At 37.1% G+C, this 19009-nt stretch overlaps 1 protein-coding gene across 1 annotated transcript in view; it reads left to right on the top strand.

The window, feature by feature from the left end:
- Positions 1-1020: 1020 nt before the first annotated feature.
- The window catches only part of LOC146137549 (uncharacterized), a 30249-nt gene continuing 12260 nt past the window's right edge, over positions 1021-19009 (top strand). Inside the window, exons 1-20 of the mRNA XM_083394378.1 lie at positions 1021-1146; positions 1698-2158; positions 2283-2328; positions 3071-3167; positions 3448-3577; positions 3826-4021; positions 4595-4781; positions 5291-8557; positions 8955-9111; positions 9663-9760; positions 11380-11565; positions 12116-12266; positions 12337-12411; positions 12824-12964; positions 14418-14608; positions 15533-15656; positions 16181-16352; positions 17582-17695; positions 18095-18261; positions 18526-18685. Of these exons, the coding sequence (XP_083250504.1) occupies positions 1702-2158; positions 2283-2328; positions 3071-3167; positions 3448-3577; positions 3826-4021; positions 4595-4781; positions 5291-8557; positions 8955-9111; positions 9663-9760; positions 11380-11565; positions 12116-12266; positions 12337-12411; positions 12824-12964; positions 14418-14608; positions 15533-15656; positions 16181-16352; positions 17582-17695; positions 18095-18261; positions 18526-18685 (6116 nt within the window). The 5' untranslated portion in view covers positions 1021-1146; positions 1698-1701. The remainder of the gene's footprint in view (positions 1147-1697; positions 2159-2282; positions 2329-3070; positions 3168-3447; positions 3578-3825; positions 4022-4594; positions 4782-5290; positions 8558-8954; positions 9112-9662; positions 9761-11379; positions 11566-12115; positions 12267-12336; positions 12412-12823; positions 12965-14417; positions 14609-15532; positions 15657-16180; positions 16353-17581; positions 17696-18094; positions 18262-18525; positions 18686-19009) is intronic.

Genomic DNA, 19009 nt, shown 5'->3' on the forward strand with positions numbered 1-19009 from the left:
GGAAAAGCTATGCCACAAAATTACACATGTTTGTTTTAGATCACCCCTTACAAACTGTAATATCGTATAGATTTTAATCAAAAACGCGCTTACAGTAATGACTTTAAAAACGGAATTACAAAGTCAAAATTTCAAGACTGCAAAACTGCAAAACTGCAAAAACAAAATGTGATAAAAATCATATGTTTGCAAAAGTAACTGTTGCTCAATTAAGTAAAACAGATATTTGAACAAATGTATTAAAATATAGCCTACAAATTCAGAGGTTTCCTCTAAACACGTTTCACTGGTATAAATACAGGATTATCAAGAATTTGCAGACTAAACAAACCATTTTGTATGAGGAAAATCTTTCACTTAGCAAATTAAACTGGCTTACAAAAACAATTTTACTTACCTTCTGAGCAAGTATTTTGACAATGATAATAATTATATTAAAAACAGCTTAATATGTTTCTTATAGAAAAACATTGGAACACTCTGTTGGCGCACAAATCACGTTGAATTTTATGTTTTGACATTGTTTTAAAACTTATGTTTTTGCTGTTCGCATGTCCAAACAGAAAACTGGCAAATTAATTAAAAAGTTAAACGTTATTCTAATAAAATCTGTAGTTTTAGTGATAAATGTATGCAAAAATGCCGGCAAGATGGCGTTTCGTGTTGGCTACACGCAAAATCATCAAATTGGTGAAAACGTTCACAAACTTTGCGGCACTTATTAGCCCAAACGGGTGAAACTTTCCGCCAGCAAACGCCACTGTAGGATAATGCAATCTTGGCACCACATTTTGACGGCAAACATTTACACAACCAATCGCCAGGGCCGAAATAAGACCCAGAAATACATGCGAATTTGCTCGAAAACTGTTCAGCGTTTTTACGCAGCGAACGCCGTACGCATAAAGCAACAGCTCAACGCAACCACGTGACTCAGGCCGAATCACTTGCGCGGGTTTTCTGCCAATTTAGAGGGAGAAAGTCTACACAGCTGATATTGCCTCGTGCCGTTTCCGAGCACGGGCGTTGTTTTGCACGACGAGTATGCTTTTCTAAATGCCTGTCGTCCCAATTATCAAGTTCACAGACGGTCAGCTAATTTCCAGTCGGCGATGTTAACTCTTGTTTTGCGCTCTCCTTAAAACGGTAAGTTTTTTGCCATGCGAAAAACACGTGGAGACTGTGTCTAGTCTGGGCGGTCTGCGAAACCTTTGTTCGTTTGTCTGCGTCGTTTATTTCACAACCACAGTTTGCTTAACAGTTATGGCATTTGGATACACCACATACATTTTTTTATGTAACAACTTTTCAGTAATTCAACTATTAACTATCTTAATTTTATTCCATTAAAAATTCAACACAGTTTTGTATTATATTTTACAAAGTAGTTTTTTTCAAAACTATGCAAAATACGTTTTTGCCAATTTATTTTAAGCACTAAAATATGATATTTCAATGAACAATTGGTTAACAATGTAATGTTGATTTTAGTCCAACATTATTGCAAATTATATTAGTTGGTAATATTTTATTTGAATGCAAAATATTCAATCCATTTTGCAATATATAAGTGTTTTTTTGCAAAACTAAACCGCCAATTACAAAACAAACAACTATAATATTGGTAATATAAGTGTTTTCTTTATTTGCATTATGTTTGACATTTGCTTAATAATGAAGCATTATACTTTATGCAGCAAAATGGTGTCGAATGGTGATTTCGTGCAAAGTCTGGTGACCCAGAATCTGAAAAACGATGTTATACAACCAAAGTTTAATGAACAAATGGACGACATTTCAGATTCCACAAAACCAGCCACACATGCCATTTTGAATGGAGATACTGCTGCAACCGATCATACACATGAGAATACAGATATTTTCGAAAAGCATTCCAATTCAGTAAATCTGGAAAAACCTGTTGTTACAACTAAAAAGCCAACAACTGAAAATAAACTTCCAGTTGTGATGGAAGAAAATACACAAAAAGACGCTGAAAAATTGAGTGAAACAGATACAGTAGCTAACAATGGCTTAAATAATGCTGTAAATGTGTCAAAAACCATTATCGAAGAGCTTATTACTTCTGTTCTTAAACAAGAAGATATTGACAGCTTGAAATCGGAAATTGGAAATACATTTGCCAAAAATCCTACTGGTATGTTAATTTTTGCATATCCTTTAATTAAAGTCTTCAATTCTATTATTTGTTAGTTCATTAATAGTTAACTATTTATCTTATGGCTTCTGTCTAATATTTTAGAGGTAACTTTTAATTTTAGGTCTTTCGCTGGCTAAAGATGATAAAGAAGTTCCAACCTCACCTAGGTTTGTGTCCTTTTTCTATTTAACTTAAAATTATTTATTTGATTACAATGAGATGACCCTTGTATTATACATATATATATACCTGTTTTATTTTAGTTTATATGTTAGTGTAGTGGTTTTCAACCTTTTACAGCTTACGGCTCCCTGCCCCCAAAAGTGAATATATTTCGGCGCCCTTACCAGAATTTTCACAGCATAATCAACATGTTGGAAAATATATTTTGCTTTATTGTCCTCATATCACACGCAAAGAGTTTGTATCAAAATTTTAACCAATAACAGCAAAAATCAAACCTCAAGATTCCCAAATATTTCGCAGCACCATTGAGCATTAGAAATGGCACCCCGATTGAGAACCACTGTGTTAGTTTGTCTGCTACTACTTGATTGGAGCTGATTACAGATACCAAGTGCCAGTGTTGTTATTAATCATAGGGTGATCATGGTCCTGATCCGAACCCACAAAAAACTCAGAACTGTTTTATTTTTGTCAATTTTGTTTGTTTAACCATAGCAATTAGTAATGACATTATTTCGCGTAGATTTACAGCCATAATAGCATGCATCGGTATCAGAATGAAATTTCAACTGTCAGACATCGCTAATACATGTATAATTTATTATTATTAAATCGTTTATTTCACCATTCAATCATTTGTTTAAGAGAGAATATATATATTTGAATATAGAAATATGTTAGGAACAATCTATTACAGTTTTCTATTATTAAAACGTTTTTCAGAGTTTCGAAGAGAAAAAGAAAGCCCAAAAAATCCCTGGACTACGATGAAGAAAAAACAGAAGACGCAAAGCCTGAACCACTTCCACCAAAAGAAAGGGTAATTTAAGATAAAAAATGACATAACATACCACATATTCAACGCAATAGGACAGGTTGTTGGCTACGCCTGATATCTATATTTGGTTAGTTTAGAATTTTTATCTCCAAGTCTGTTATGTGCCATTTTGTCAATTAAGAATGCCGTTGGCAATCATTTGACCTAGTTTGGTGTTTGTAAATTTTGTAAAGCACAATAAAATTTGCTTATTAGCTGCATTAAACTTAGTTCATAAATATGACTATATCTCAACTTCCTAAGTTTGGCTTTATTGTTTTAGATCCCCATCATAGAAACCGAAATAACATGGAAGATTGGGGACTTGGTTTGGGCTTATGTCCCCGGTCATCCCTTATGGCCCTGCATGATTACTCTCCATCCAGAAGAGGAAATATTCACAAAGATGCACGGTCAGTTATGACAGCTGTAAAAACTATACATTATACCAAAATATTAAAATTTCCAATTTTTGTAAAATAGAATATGTTGAATTAATTGTTGGATTTTGTGGTTCTTGTATAAGATAATTTTATGACACAGTATAAAGAATCATTAAAAACATTTAGTTGTAGTTGCAACAATATCCATTATATCAATAGGCCACTCTCTTGTTAACAGATTTACCTTCTTTTGGTTACATTTTTATATCTGGTTATAGGTCGCGGGCCGAAAGGGTGCCGAGTATACCACGTTCAGTTTTTGGGCGACAGGCCAGAACGAGGTTGGATCACGGAAGCTAGAATCTTTGTTTACGAGTCTCCAGAGGATTATTCGAGAATCATTAAAGATTTAACCGTAAAAAGTAAAAAGATGCCGTCAATAAACAAAATACCAAGAATGGACATTCCTGTAAGGTAGGTATATTAGTTTTAGTTTTAACTGTTTGTCAACTATTAATGTACGCATATTTCTCAACATTAAATACTTCTAAAAAGTTGCAGCCTTAAATTTCTGCCTTGGCAGTAATATCCTCCAATTTTATAATATTTTGATAAATCCTGACCTATTTTTTTTAACACTTTGTTGTACATAAGGCAAACATGTGTCAGAAGCTCAAAGTTTGTTTCACAAAACTACAATTATATTTTTTGCCGTCAAATGTTTTAGACCGATTTTTGTACGATACTTTATAGAAAAAGTATACATCGTAGAATTCTCAAATTTTCAGACAAGACGCAGAGTGGCATATAGGTGTGCATAAGACGTTCATGAGTCTGCAACCCTAGGGACCTTCGATTGGGGGGCAAAAAACCTAAAATATTGTGACGTCATTGAATTAGCTTTCTGTAGCTGTCGACCACCATCTAGTTTTACTTATTATTATGCGACTTGTTATGTTGCCCGAAAAAAAAAAATTTTGTACAGATGTTGTGTCTGAATTATTTTTTTAATATTTGTTTAGTTTCAATATTGTAAATCTTCGTTAGGTTGAAAGATAATTGGGATTCGGCAGTTGCTGAGATACTTGAAGCTGTCCCACATTCAGCCGAAGAACGAATTCAATTGTTTGGCTACGACTTCAAGCCCTTTATCAAAAAGCTGGTTAAGCAGAAAGTTGATGTAAGTCAAGACTGTTCTTATGTTACACTCTTTTTTTTTGCCAGATTGCTGACAGTTTTTGGTAGGCAGCAAGCAAGTTAAGAAAATTAATCTTTGATAATTTATCTACACCCTAATAGCTATGTCCCCTGGTATTTACCTATCTATTACATAGAAGACTAAAACGGATTTGAAGGGCAAGCACTGTCTAACAAAATCATTTCCATTCATTTTTTTCAATTTTGTGGTTTTGGTTACTTGCATGAAATTTTGGAATACGCTATAAGTGAAACTTGGCATACTAGTTATGAAATGGCCTAGTGAATTTTAAAGCCTATACAGAAGTAGGTATCATTTTTAACGAATCGACTAACTCTTCATTAGATGTTGATTACCTACTTTCTGTATGGGCTTTATTATTCTAAATACGTCTTACTAAAACCTCAAACCAGTATGCTCCATAGTTATAAATAAATTTTTAGAGTTTATGTATTGCATGTTTTTGTTTATTGGTGCAAGGCTTTATAATTTTCATTTAAAACGTTAACTTGAGTGACTAATCCTGTTTGATACATTTCTAAAAGAATAACGAAGAGGTGTCGGCGCAAGCTAAAAACACAGACCTACAGGAACTCCTGATTCAGGCATTACAACTAGACTTACTGCCATCGGATGAAAACAGCGTCATTCAAAGCAAATTTTCTGCAAAAAACTTTCAAGAAATTGCAGCAGGGGACGCAATGTTAATTCCAGCCTCAACTGCTATGAGTAAAAACAGTATCAGTGACCAAAATACCTCACAAACGCAAACAGATGTTGTCATCTTTAAAGAGGATTCTGTAGTAATTCTTAAAAAATCTGTCAGTTCAGCAGAACTACCGAATGTCCAGTGCCAACCCTCTATGCAAGATATTGATGTAAATTTTGAAACAACGGACACCTTCAAATCCATGTCGAATAAGGATGGCAACTTAAAATCTGGACAGAGTGAAAGCGTTTTGAGTAACGACTTTAAAACAGCCATAAAGAGTAACAGGACTGCACAACCGGAAATGGCAGGTCCTGCAAGTTGTGTAGCAGCGGTGTCAAGTGAAAAAGCAATTGATAAGACTACTAGCCATGTCGGATATGGCCAAACTTCTTTATCAACAATTCATTCTGTGCCAGACTGCATTGAACTACCCACTCCAAAAGTGACAAAATCTATCAGAACTAGTTTGCTTTTTTCCTATGTGAGTAGTAAGCCTAAAAAGCGAGTGTCGCTGGGAGACCAAATTGACACCTCACATATCAGAAGACTTTCTTTAAACATCCCTGCGCAAAATCGAAGAAAATGCAAATCGGAATCGCATATATCACTATCGAAACTGGGAACTACAACAAACACTGCCCTTTCTGAAAACACTGAAAGGCGAGAAAAGCAAATGCACACATTGCTTTCTGAACAAAGTATCGCAGAGCAAGAACAAACTGTTTTGCACTGTGAAAAAACAGCCACTTTCCGACAGTGTCTGGGACTCATTGCCAAACATACGCCAGCAGCACTTAGTCAAAGTTGCACATTGACAAAAGAAAGAGCCGAAAATGCGGTGGCTGCTTTAAAATCAGAGTCGTCCGATGCCGCTGCGGAAACGACCTGCTCTTGTACTGCGTTAAAAGAAACCAGGGGTATCGGAGACAACACGTACACTGTCCGTGAGCTCATAAGTGCAATTAACTTGGTCCAGGACGGATTCCCGGTTCGCGCTGTTGCCCCCAACTTTCAGATTCCTTCGTCTACCCTTTTCGATTATTCAAGTGGCAAGAAACACCTGGCCGTCAAGCACCATTCCGACTGTAAACTTTTTGCCAAGGGAAAGTTTGTGATAATCCAAAACCAGGTGCATCACATTCGACTGATTGGCGAGTCGCGTCGACTAAGAATTGCCGAAAAACTGGACAAAGCCAAACCTACAACTCCAAGTTCGATTCCCAAGGAATCTTTAGAGTTAAAAGTCACACAACAAAAAGATAAACCTACAGCAAGTTTAAAATATCCAAGAGTTTTACTTAAAAAACATGTAGAAAATTCAACTTCTGTTCCTAAAGTAACAGAACCAGATATCGCCCATATTGGTCGTAGAAAACTAATTGCCGCCCAAAGAAAATACAAGTTACTTCCCGAGAAAGATAAACTCCCAGAATCTGGTGTCCTAAATAATGACAACTTCCAATCAGCACTGAGGCGGTGCATCAGAGGAAAAAAGCTAAGTTTGGCAGCAAGACAGCATAACATTCCCGTGCAAGATTTTTCTGACAAGATCCTTTCTCTTTTGGGAAAGGAGAGAACACAGCAAGACTGTCCCCCTAAACCTGTCCGTGTGAATTCCTACACTCACAAAAACATGTTGGAAGCACTTGACGCATATTTTAGCGGCGCCTTGACTCTCAGTCAATCCCACAGAAAGTATAACATACCTGGAACAACGTTAAGGGACAGTGTGGTTCGCAACAAAGCCATTTATGACCGGGTGATCAAAAACCCGAAAATGCAAAGAAGAAGTCGCGTTGCTCTGCTTATAAAAAATATGAATTTCTTCCGAATGTTTGGTTCAAACTCGAGACGCAAAAGTTCAACCCGGCTTTTAATGTCACAGGAACGAAGCAGGCCAACGGAAAACCTGAGGTCATCGAAAACCTCAAATTTAGTTGCGAAAACAACAAACCTACCTCAAGACGCGAAAAAAGATACTGTTGAGAGGCCGAAAATGGCTGCAAGAACGTACAGCTTAGAGATCTTGCAAACTGCAATTGCGCAAGTGCGTTCTGGGGATAGACTGGTGGAAGTGGCGCACAAGTACAACATACCACGTAGCACCCTTTCCGATCATGTGTTTGGGCGCCACAGAAGAGGTCTGTCCAGTGGTTTAACTGCTCGGTGGACCGCTGATCTCGACAAGAAAATCGCTATTTGCATCAAAGAAATGATGCGCTGGGGTTGGACCTTGAGCAAAAATCAACTTTCGTCGTTAGTTGCCGAGCATTTGACGGCAATTGAAAGCAAGCACTGTGTGACTGATATTTGGCAAAAGTATTTTTGTTGTCGTAACGGCATCATTACCAGCGATGTTAATGAAGCCATGTCGGATACTGAAGCCGACCCCTATACAGTTTACTCCTTGTTCGACAGACTGGAAGAAGCGCTGAAAAATTTTGGTCTTGAGAATAATCCCTCACAGGTGTTTCTAATCCACGAGCTCCCAATAACAGCAATTGATTTACCGCAAGCCAGTACTCTTCTAACTGTTAATGCAACTGGCGAGAAATTCACCCCTCTTATCATTTTCAAAAATGACACTATATGGACCTGCGATCAAAAAAAGCCATTTTGTTATTCGGCAACAATGACGAGCAGTGGCTTTCTTGACCGCACCACTTTTTCTCGGTATTTAAAAAACTTCGTTGCTGACATTTCAAAACCCACTGTGTTTTTGTTTGACGGCCAATTGACAGACCTGACAATTGGGTTTTTATCGTGGGCCTTGGAGAAAAAAGTGGTAGTGCTAAAACTGCCATATCCATCGAGCAAAATAATCTTTGACGTTCCGTACAGTAATGTTGTCAAGGCTATGCGTCAAATCCTGGCAAGAAAAGCAAAGCAAACGAGAAACAATAACAGAAGTGCTTTGTCGCTTGTAAGTGAGGTTTGGGACAATGTGCTGACTCCAGAAACAGTAATATCCAGCTTCGACGAAAGCGGCTTTTTCCCAGCCAATCGCGACAAGTATCCGGCAGAGACCTTCAATCCAGAAAAGCTGCACGATTTCTGTCTCCGAAATGGAAACAATCTCTCTGGCTCGCTAAGGCCACAAGTATGTTGAACAATCAGCCAGCAGACCGTATGCTTGACAGCCAGTTTTCAGCGCCTTCTCCCTTTAATTTTTTAACCGGTATTCTTATTTCAGTGTTCTGGAACAACTGTTCTACTGCTGCTGCCAAAGATGGCCACTTTGCTATTTTTTCTCTCCTTGGATTTCTTTGTGATTTTTTTGGCTGAAATTTGTCGCATTGAAGTTTGTGCGCACAGCAGTGTTCGTTTGTTGTTCCAGAACATTGGACATTAGAAGATGTTTGGTTGTGAAAATTATTTTAAAAACCTAACCCGGTTGAAAGCAAAAAAACTGGCTTTCAGGCAAACGCTGCTGTGCGTACTTTATTACCTCACAATTGACATTTGTTTTCTAACAAATCTACTCTTGTTATGCGCAGGAGTCCGATGTCAGTGCCCAAAAGAAGACGCAGATTGGTCGCAAATTGCAGCAGTTAAAGCAAAAGCAGGCGGTCAAACGTCTTAACACTGCAAAGGCGCGAAAGACTGAACAGCTGAGAGCAATTCGGAAGCAAAAAACAAGAATACACCAGTCCGGTATTGTCATTTTCTATTTACTGTTTACGGATTTTAAATATGTTTAACCATAGCAGCCTCAAAAACAAGGTATTGCATTACTAATCTTAAATTATTTAAATTAGGGTAACTTTGAACATTTGTTGGATTTTTAGCCCAGGTAGTTTGCCATACAAGTTAACCTAGAATGCAAAACTAAAAAAACACATTATATATTCATCCTTACATAGGGTTGTTAACCCTGGCTGAAATGCTTGTTTTAATTTGGGTGTTATAAGCACAAATATGATTCAAGTTGTGAATTAAATACTGCTACTATGACCTGGCATCAAGAATATGATCCCAGATTCTTATTTTAAGTCACTATATTACCAAGATGTTTTTTTGCCAAGCTAGTTGCTTTTGATAAAAAAAACAATTATTTCACAGTTTATATAATTATAAAAGCGACATGTTATTTGTTCAGATATATATCTGTTTTTGTTACAAATTTTGTTTTCAAACGTGTACGGCTACCAACTAGAATCTGTACTAATTGTACAGTTAAAAATACAAAAAAAATGTATTTGCAGATCAGTTGAAGCAAAAGTTGTTGAATGGACCGCAATGCCGCAACAAACTTTCTGATGCCAAGTTGTTTGAGCTCTATTGCCAACACCACAAACCATCGGTAAATAATACTAAACATAGATCTGTTATTCATAGATTTGTTCATTTTAAATTATGGTTACCACAGTTGTAGTGAAACAACTGATATCTTAAAGCATATGTTTAAAACAATAATTTTGCTACCAAATTACTTATAAAATATATCATCATTGTTATTATACATTATATTCCCTATAACTTTTGGGTTGTTCTTTCTATACAGGAGAATATAAATAATTAAAAAGCATTTTTTCTTGAACTGGTTTAAAAAAAGGTTAAGTTATCTGCCATCCTGTACAGCAGACGTTCTTAATCTTTTTTACCTTATCACCCATTTCTGTCCAGATCAAAGTCCCATTACCCAAAATCCTATTTTATCTATTTTGCTATTTTACCATACTAAAAATACAAAACACCGTTATTCAACTCAATATAGATCGCACGTCTCAACACTAACTCTAAATGTACACTTAGCTGTACTACTCCAAACAACTCCACTAAGAATACCTTAAAAAATGAACATGACAGCGATCAAGCTGCTCATAAAACAGCTGTAACTGAACTGATTATGAAAAAATAGCTAGGCTAGCTGATACAAGAAAAATCTTAGTACTACGCCATAAAAATAAAATATGTAAACAGCCGACAAAACATATCACTTTGACGAAACAATTCTAAAATTGATAAAATATCACTGTGCTTGTTTGGTTGTTTTAAAAGCACTCAAAACATTAAAAAGTGTAAGTAATAAAGAAGTTTTACCACTTATAGCTGTGACATTGTTTGTTAAAACCATAATTCTAAATATTCTGGTCAGCTGATTACCCACCTGTCATCCTGAAATTACCCACATTGGGTAATTCTGCATAGGTTAAGAACCGCTCCTGTACAAAAATATTGTACAATGAGTTACTGATAATTTTTTTTGACTAGTTTTGATTATCACTGAAAGCCCTTTTATGTTTGCTAGGTTAATTAAATTATTGCAGTTTAGTTTTTTTCTTATAATATTTTTCAAAAAAATTTGTCAAAAGTGCTGTTTTAATCGGATTTAATATATTATCCAAAAAAAAAACTTAACAGCTATATACCAGGAACTGCCAATAGACTAACCGAATCATTTAATCCATTGGGATTTGCATGCAGGGCCAACAAAAAAAACTCCTGTGAGGTTCGAACCACCAACCCGATCATACCAAGCTATCGTTTTGTTATTGTTGAAGAAATATTTTTTTTAAATCATGTTAACTAGAGATCGACCGATATCGCTTTTTTTTTACCAATACCCGATTTTTTACAATTTTGTCAACCGATAATACCGATACCGTTTTTATATACCTAAGAAATGTTCAAAATTTGAATTAATTGACAATAAAATCCAAATAACGTTTTAGTTTATATACCTTTATTATTTATTTAATTATTAGTTTGCATATTAACTTGCCTGATGCTAAACCCAATTTTTTTAATAAAAAATGGGTAAGTTGTTTGCTGTACAGGAAAAATGATATCATATTTTCGCACTAAAATATCGGCCTACATTTACCGAGCCGATATATCGGTAGAAGCCAAATATCGGCCGATATTATCAGTAAACCGATATATCGGTCTATCTCTAATTTTAACCTTCTAATTTTTTAGATCGCTGCCCAGAATCCTGAGATGACCCCGGAACAGCTTGAATCAATGATCTGGATGGAGTGGGAGGCACTGTCGCCACAGGAACGGAGCTCCTCTGTGCAGAAAGAACTCGTTGCAACTATTTCGAAGCAGAGTAACACACTAAAACGAAGGCCCGGTCGGCCCAAAATATCTCGCGAACCCCAGGTAACTGTTTTGGTGTAGCACAGTGGTTCTTAAACTAAGGTTGTAAGCGAAATGCCAGAGAATTTTTTTTGGGGGGAGGCCTGCAGTTAATCTTTTAAATTCATAGACTGCTAACATAATTCCTTTAATAAATAAATTAGACAACTTGTGTACACTGTAGTTCAGTGATTCCCAACCAGTGGGTCGTACTTCTTAATGTTACAGTTTTCCATTAGATCGGAAAATTATTGTATTACCTTTGAGTAACATTTGTGCAACAAAGTAACAAATATGTAACAATTAGATGTGTTGTGTTGCATTAACTATATCAGTACGTACGTCAGTAGTAAAGATGCAGGTTTTATGTAACTTTATTCATTTGGACGTATCTCATTGTGGGTCGCACAATAAAACTTGCATTTAAAGTGGGTCGCGAACTGCAAAAGGTTAGGAAGCATTGCTGTAAAGCATAGATTTTACCCATGCAGAAAACCGTGTCTTTCACTAAACGAACATACCCCAAAACTAGCATTTCTCGATTCTCGTTTACCTTCTATTTCACAACATCAAGGTCATTTCCGATGAATCGGAAGAAGAGGATGACTTTGTAGCAGAGGAGGGAAGCGATGGCGAGTCATACTCGTGCCCTCGATGCCAGGTCGCCTATCCAACCAAAGTGTCGTTGGGTCAGCACAGGCGATGGTGCATTCCAAGTAATGCAGGTAACGTCTTGAGCTCGCTGCAGATTTAGTTTTTATTACGAAACACTCTGACGAGAAACTGTGCTTGCAGATGACGTCACGAAAAGATCGAGATCGAAAGAATCGCGAAAAACGTCGGCTGAGTCTCAGAGCAACGACACCATTCGTAAGATTGCAGTTATTTATCCTAATCTAACGATAATGATGCCTAATAAATTCAGAGGGTTTCAATCGTTCTTTTGTGTTTGTGTACGTACAGTAGCGTTGCATGAGTTGACTGCTGTTTTCAGTCTAAAAAAACGTGTAACTGAAATCAAATCTAAATTGATTGAGTGCTAAAACGTCAAATTAAATTCTATTAAAAAAAAAATCATTAATTTTTAAATAATTTACTAATGTTTGAATTAGGCCTTCGTGGAACTTAACTAGTTTACGTACCCCCAATGTGTCCATGGACCCCAGTTTTAAGAACCACCGGCCTAATTAGTTATATAGCATTTTTTTTAGTTAAGCATTCATCGTTGACATGTTACCAATAATTTGTTCTCTAACATCACAAGTTCTTCATTTTGTGACAGGGGGAGAGGGTGTTTCGCATTTCACTTTCGCCTTTACCCCGGCGCCGAAAGGTTTCGCGTTCACCTGCGCCAAATGCAGAACCAAGTTTTTCAGCGCCAAAGCCCTGCAAATTCACAAGAAGTTCTGTTCAGCAGGTACAAGTAAGGCACTTTTGTTAATCCTTGAGTGGAAAAAAACACATTTAGATGTTAACACTTGGTTAGCTAGGCTTAATAAAGCAGGTCTGCGGAGTCGGTTAAAATAACCAGAGTCCGAAATGTTCGATTTTGTCTAGTTCTCAGCTCGTAGACCCGAGTCCGACTCCAGCAAAACAAACTACTCCGTCGGGTCCGAGTCTGTAGCCCTGCTTTAAAGTTGCTTGATTCTCGTTTTGCTCTCACTTAAAAACAAATGTGGTAATCTGACGATTTGAGAATTGTGACAAAGATTGTTAATCTTGTCTGCTGTCTGCAGCAACTAGGTTAACAAGCAACTCTTAAGAATTCCCTTCATCTTGAAGAAGGCGACTTGAATAGGTCGCCGAAACGCTGGACAATAAATATTAATGCCAGGGGGTTATTTTTTATTAATATTATGCCGGGCAGCACAGTTTATACAAGCAACAGTAAAACAGTTATACAATCAGCTGTTAACGATTCAATTGTTATGGTGAAGGGGATATAGCAGGGGTGGGCAAATGTATTCAATGGAAGAGCCATTTGCAGAAAATACAAGCACCAAAGAGCCTCAAAATTATTTCAATACGAAAACGGTAAATAATGCAAGGCCAGTCGCAATAACAACAGAATTGTAATATAACGAAACGGTAATAATCAACACAATAATAACGGTAGTAGCAAAATAATACGCACAATATTTATTAATGTCAGTCTTTTGTTAACTAACTCTTCGGCCTCTATGTCTAGTGTGACGTCATAAACGAAATGCTGGCCTAAAATAAAGAAAAGAAAAAGAGGGAAGCGTTTATAAACGGTATTTTTGGTAACCTTTAGATTTTTTTGAAATATTACGATTCAACTAGAAGAGCCACAAAAAACATGCCGGAGAGCCGCAGTTTGCCCACCACTGGTATATACCATTAAGATCAATAGTTGGCTATATTTTTGAACGCCTTTTTATACTTATTAACTGTTACAATCTTTGCATAAAAATGTTTAAATAACAGAATTGCCGCAAAGCCTTTTAAAGTTTAAATGTCTATGAATTGATTAAAGGCCTTACTGAAAATCAATAATTAAAAAAAAGACACGAATATTTCAAAAGAAAAGAGTTAAATTAAAAAACAATGCTTCGGCGCATTTATTTTAAATGTATTTAAACTTCTTGTTCTTGACGTCAATTTATGACGTCATCTTAAAAAATTTCTTATCGACTCTGGTCCACGCAAACCCCCAAAAAATATTAGGCCGCACGCTTTAAAAAAACTTCAAGAACCACTGTGCTACCCCAACCTTCCAAAAAAACACCAGAAACTTAAAACAGCAGTTCCCCTGAAGTAATAGAAGGCTTACACATTTAAATAGCTCATAAAGCACTTACATTAAAATGTGCTTTAGCAACCTCACTGTTAATCTTAACACCCCCCGATCGCAGCTTCGCCGGTCAAGTCTCCCAAGAAGTCAAAGGTGCCTTCCACTACCAGCTCAAGCGCAGCTTCGTCGCGCAAGGGTAGCACGAACCAGGATGACGCCAGCAGTAACGGTGACTCTGTGGAGAACGGCACCGCCAAGAGGTTTAAGGGACCTCAGCTGGGATCGAACGCCAAGAGGGAGAACATTTGCCCCGTAAGGAGTTTTTGATTTTTTTTGGTTGGTTTGGTTGTTTGTCTTGTGGCATACTGAGTGTGTAAAAAGAAAAGAAATCTACTCGCCCTCACACAGACTTTGACAACTAGACAATTCTAGTTTTCCAATTCAATGGATTAGAGCACAATGGGGCTAGTTCTAATTTATAATCTGATTTGTGAATTGCTTGTTGTGCTCAAATTCTAGTTCTAATGTAAATAGGATTTTACCAAAAATGCTAGAATATAAATTGAAATTCTTTGGTTGGAACGACTTGTAGGTGATTTTTACAGGCTGAAAAGCATATGTTATTCTAAAAGGCATAAAAATTAGGGCGGGAATATTTACCATTCACATTCTAATATTCTTTAAGACTTACCTGTCTCAACCAAAGTCAGTCATTTATAAGTTCTACGGCCTCATCAGTCTTATTTTGTATGAATCTTATTACGAAATTAATTCAATCGTATTAAGACTGATAATTTAATGCGTTATTTTGTTAATTCCCCAAACATTTGCTTAGCGCCAAAAAGTATTTATTTTGTATGGAACCATCATAGGGCTTAATGTAGGGTTGCTACCAAGTCTTTGAATATTTGATTGTCTTTCAATTGAATTGATTTACGTATTAAAAAGCCTTCAAAAAACCCTATGTTTTTCCGAAAGTATCCAGCTAAAGTTATGTGTGTAAAATATTTTTAATTGTGATGACCATGACATTTATACCGCTTTGTTTTCGAATTGCATTCAAAGAACGTCAAGCTATCTTTAATAAAAAAGCACAAAAAAATTCTTTAGAAATTTGAATTTCTTATATCAAATTATGTAGCACTAGATGACTAGAGCTTAAGATTTTCGTCCTGGGATTGTTTGCCTTTAACTTTCTCCTGTCGTTTCACATTATAATTCGTTCGATTCTGACAGGTTTGTGAAAGCTTCAGCGACGACCTGATCCCATGCACGGGCGGCTGCTGCCAGAGCTACCACGATTCTTGCGCCAAACTTAGCCCCGACGGGGAAGGGTCGGTATGCGACAACTGCAAAAACGGTAAGTCGCCGTTTATGGCCAAATTGGATTGCATGTCTGTCAGGGTTGTCGCAAAGTGTTGATTTGAACATCGAAAAGGCGTTGAAAAAACCTTTTTTTAACTATCTGTTATTGCGTTGACCATGTGGCATGTACACTGTTTTATTTTCGAATTATATACACTACATGTCAAGTAAAACTATTTTTTTAAAGCATAATTAAGTCTTAAATGTTGTGAAATTGTTTATTAATATTGTGTGGCCAATATAGGGATGTTCAAAGTAGAATCCAAGAGGATTCTAGAACTTTAGGTTTCAAGTCTAGAAAAACGAATCCAGAATAGCCAATCCTAGTATATATTTTTTGTTTGGGGGAGGGATTAATCTTAATATACCCTACAGGGCCAACAGTTCCAGCAATAAACATTTTGTAATTAATGAGCCATTTTGCACAGGTTAGAAAAAATAAAGCCCTGGAGTTTTGAAAGTTGGCACATATAAACGTATACTATACAACCTAACATCCCGATTGGAAAATACGCACAGGTTCACACGCCTGCTTCATTTGCAAGAAGGCGCCTGCGGAAAGCACCGAAGACCTTGGTGAGATGCGAAGGTGTGGGGTGCAGAACTGCGGGCGATCCTACCACGGCACCTGTCTGCGCATGCGCAAGCTCGCCATCGCCGGTGACGAGCTGGACAAAGACAAGGGTGAAAGGTCAGTGGCTGACCAGTGCTTAGATTGCCCTGAATTTTGATTATGATGATTGTAAAATCATAGATTGCTGAAAACCACATTATCACAAAAGACTTGAACGGTTCATTAAATCATTTTGGATTAACCAATGTCGTTACACCATGAACAAAAATGATTCGTGGTTTCCGGTTATACTCGTCTCTTTAGCTAACGCCTCAGCTGATAAATTCCTCGTTGCTCAATGGTGCAGTTTAGCGGATGACTCCGTCACTTTAAAACTTATCGTATACTTCAGCGACGTCTAGCTTTATTTTTGTTTCAAACTTTTTAGTATATTATCTAGCTAACACATTCTCGTTTTAATTATTAACCCTAATATGGTTAGCTGTTATCTTCTGTAGCAACATCGGTTTATAACTTCATTAACACCAGAAGAGCGATTTCTACATAATGACCAAATATGTCAGTACTTCTCTGCTACTGCAGTAGTTTACATGCTTCAGATTAGATTGATTATGAGCAAAATGCTCTAAAAACTATTGAAGCAATACAAAAATATGGCTGATAGTAGTTAACTTTGTTATTGGCTAATTTGTGATATGTTAACTTTAGGCTTACATTCGTTGGAGAAAATTCCCGCCGATAAATGTTCAGTTTTAATTGTATCCTTTTGTAAAAACCTGCAGCAAATTAGGCTACGAATGTTTAAAAGCCTCTGTTTTATACTTCTGTCTAAATGAGTTTAGGCATTTTATGTGGTTAAGAATACACTAAGATTTATAAACCACACCTAACCACGTTTTTTTGTTATACCCATGAATGATACGTCTTGGGCCCGTAGTGTCTTCATTTTCTTCTACACTGCGATTCTTTGAAGGATAAACTAAACAAGCTAACGATACAATCCAGTGGTTCTCAACCGGGTGCCGCTGCGCCCTAGTGTACCATTTCTAATGCTCAATGGTGCCGATAGGTTTTCTTAAAATTTTAAAGAATTTAAAGTTTGCTTAATTGGTATTGAATGTTAGGTTAAACTCAACATAAACCCGCCGGTAATGTCGTTTATTGCCCAAGTATAGTTAACAGAAAACTCTTTTTTTGTGTCGAACTTAACTTAATTAATCGTTTAACGGACACATTTTTACTAACTTTTCAAAAAATTTCAAAAATAAAAAGCCTAAACGCCCGGGGATTGGTATTTTGACGTCGCGTGTGTACGTTTTTATCTATATGTTATTCTTGGTTTTTAGACAAAACTTTCTCAACAACACCCGCTGTACATTCCACCATTGCGCCACTTGTGCTTCAAAAGCTTCTGGAGAAGACCCTTGCCTCACTAACGCCGCCCGACAGCGGATGTTTAAGTAAGTTTATCTTTTGTAACACCGATTAAATATTTGTCAAGAATTTCTAATGGTTTACAGAAATATATAGAGTTTTTCACTTTACTAATTATTTTTCCTAGTGTTACCCTTTTGGTATTTTCTCCCAAGACCGCTTACAAAAGTGTACGGTATCTTTAAAATTTATTTATTGATGAAAATGGTAATATTTTTTTTAAACTATTTTTAACCATAACATGTGCTTTAATTACCCTCCCGCTTACCACACGGGCGACAAAGTCTTAAAAAATATTTGAAAATTTACAGAAATCAGGGTATACCTCGATTTACCACACGGGCGACGGCCGTATGACAAAGTCCTGGGACAATTTGGCAAACTTATAGAAATTTTATTCTACCTTGTTTTTTCCACCACCTCAGGTGCATCAAATGTCCTACCGCTTACCACACGGGCGACGACTGCTTGGCTGCCGGCTCGGTGATCAAACCCGGCCTGAACATCATCTGTCCCGACCACTTCTCACCGCACAAGCAAGTCCCACATCACCAACCCGTACACGTCAGCTGGTGTTTTGTCTGTTCGAAAGGTAGATATCCACAGACTGGAAAAATCTTGCCAGTCTTCTGGTGCCAAACGTTTTGGCCCAAGTTCTTTATTTATTTTTTTTAATAAGTTCGAGATGACCGTAAGGCCTGACCATCGCGGGCCTGATATTACATTTTGTTTCGAACTTAACCTAATTACTATCGTTAAACGAAGAAAAATATAAAATATAGAAGCCTATGCAACAAAAAATGTAGTGAACTTTAGTAAATTGTCGTTCATCTTAAACCCCTCTTTCTCCCAACAGGAGGCCAGCTTGTGTGCTGCGAGGGTTGTCCCGCCGCATTCCACCCTACTTGTGTGGAGATGGAAAAACCTCCTGATGGGGAGTGGTTCTGCCGGGATTGTCGCAACAGAAGAAGGCCACTGTATGGCGAGATCGTCTGGGTCAAACTCGGCTCTTACAGGTGGGTCGCTCGACGGGTTTGAGACATGGCTGCGGAGTCCGACTTTGGCGAAAGAAATGAACACGAGCTTCGACTTACGACAAAATGTGCGATTTTGTAGATTCCTGAGTCCTACTCAGTCCCGAGTATCCTACCAAAAAATATACACCAGTCCGACTCCGGCCAAATGAGCGATTTTGTTGTCTTATCAGTTTCGAATCTTTGTACTGCGCACGTCGGACTCGGGACTCTGATAGTCTTACGCGAATCCCAAATCTAGCTTCAACAAAAGAAACCGATTTTCCAAAAAATGGAAAAGTGAAATGGAGTCTAAATACATTAAGT

The sequence above is a fragment of the Ascidiella aspersa genome, chromosome 7 (genome assembly GCF_963924565.1).
Source record: "Ascidiella aspersa chromosome 7, kaAscAspe10.2, whole genome shotgun sequence".
NCBI classification, from domain to species: domain Eukaryota; kingdom Metazoa; phylum Chordata; class Ascidiacea; order Phlebobranchia; family Ascidiidae; genus Ascidiella; species Ascidiella aspersa.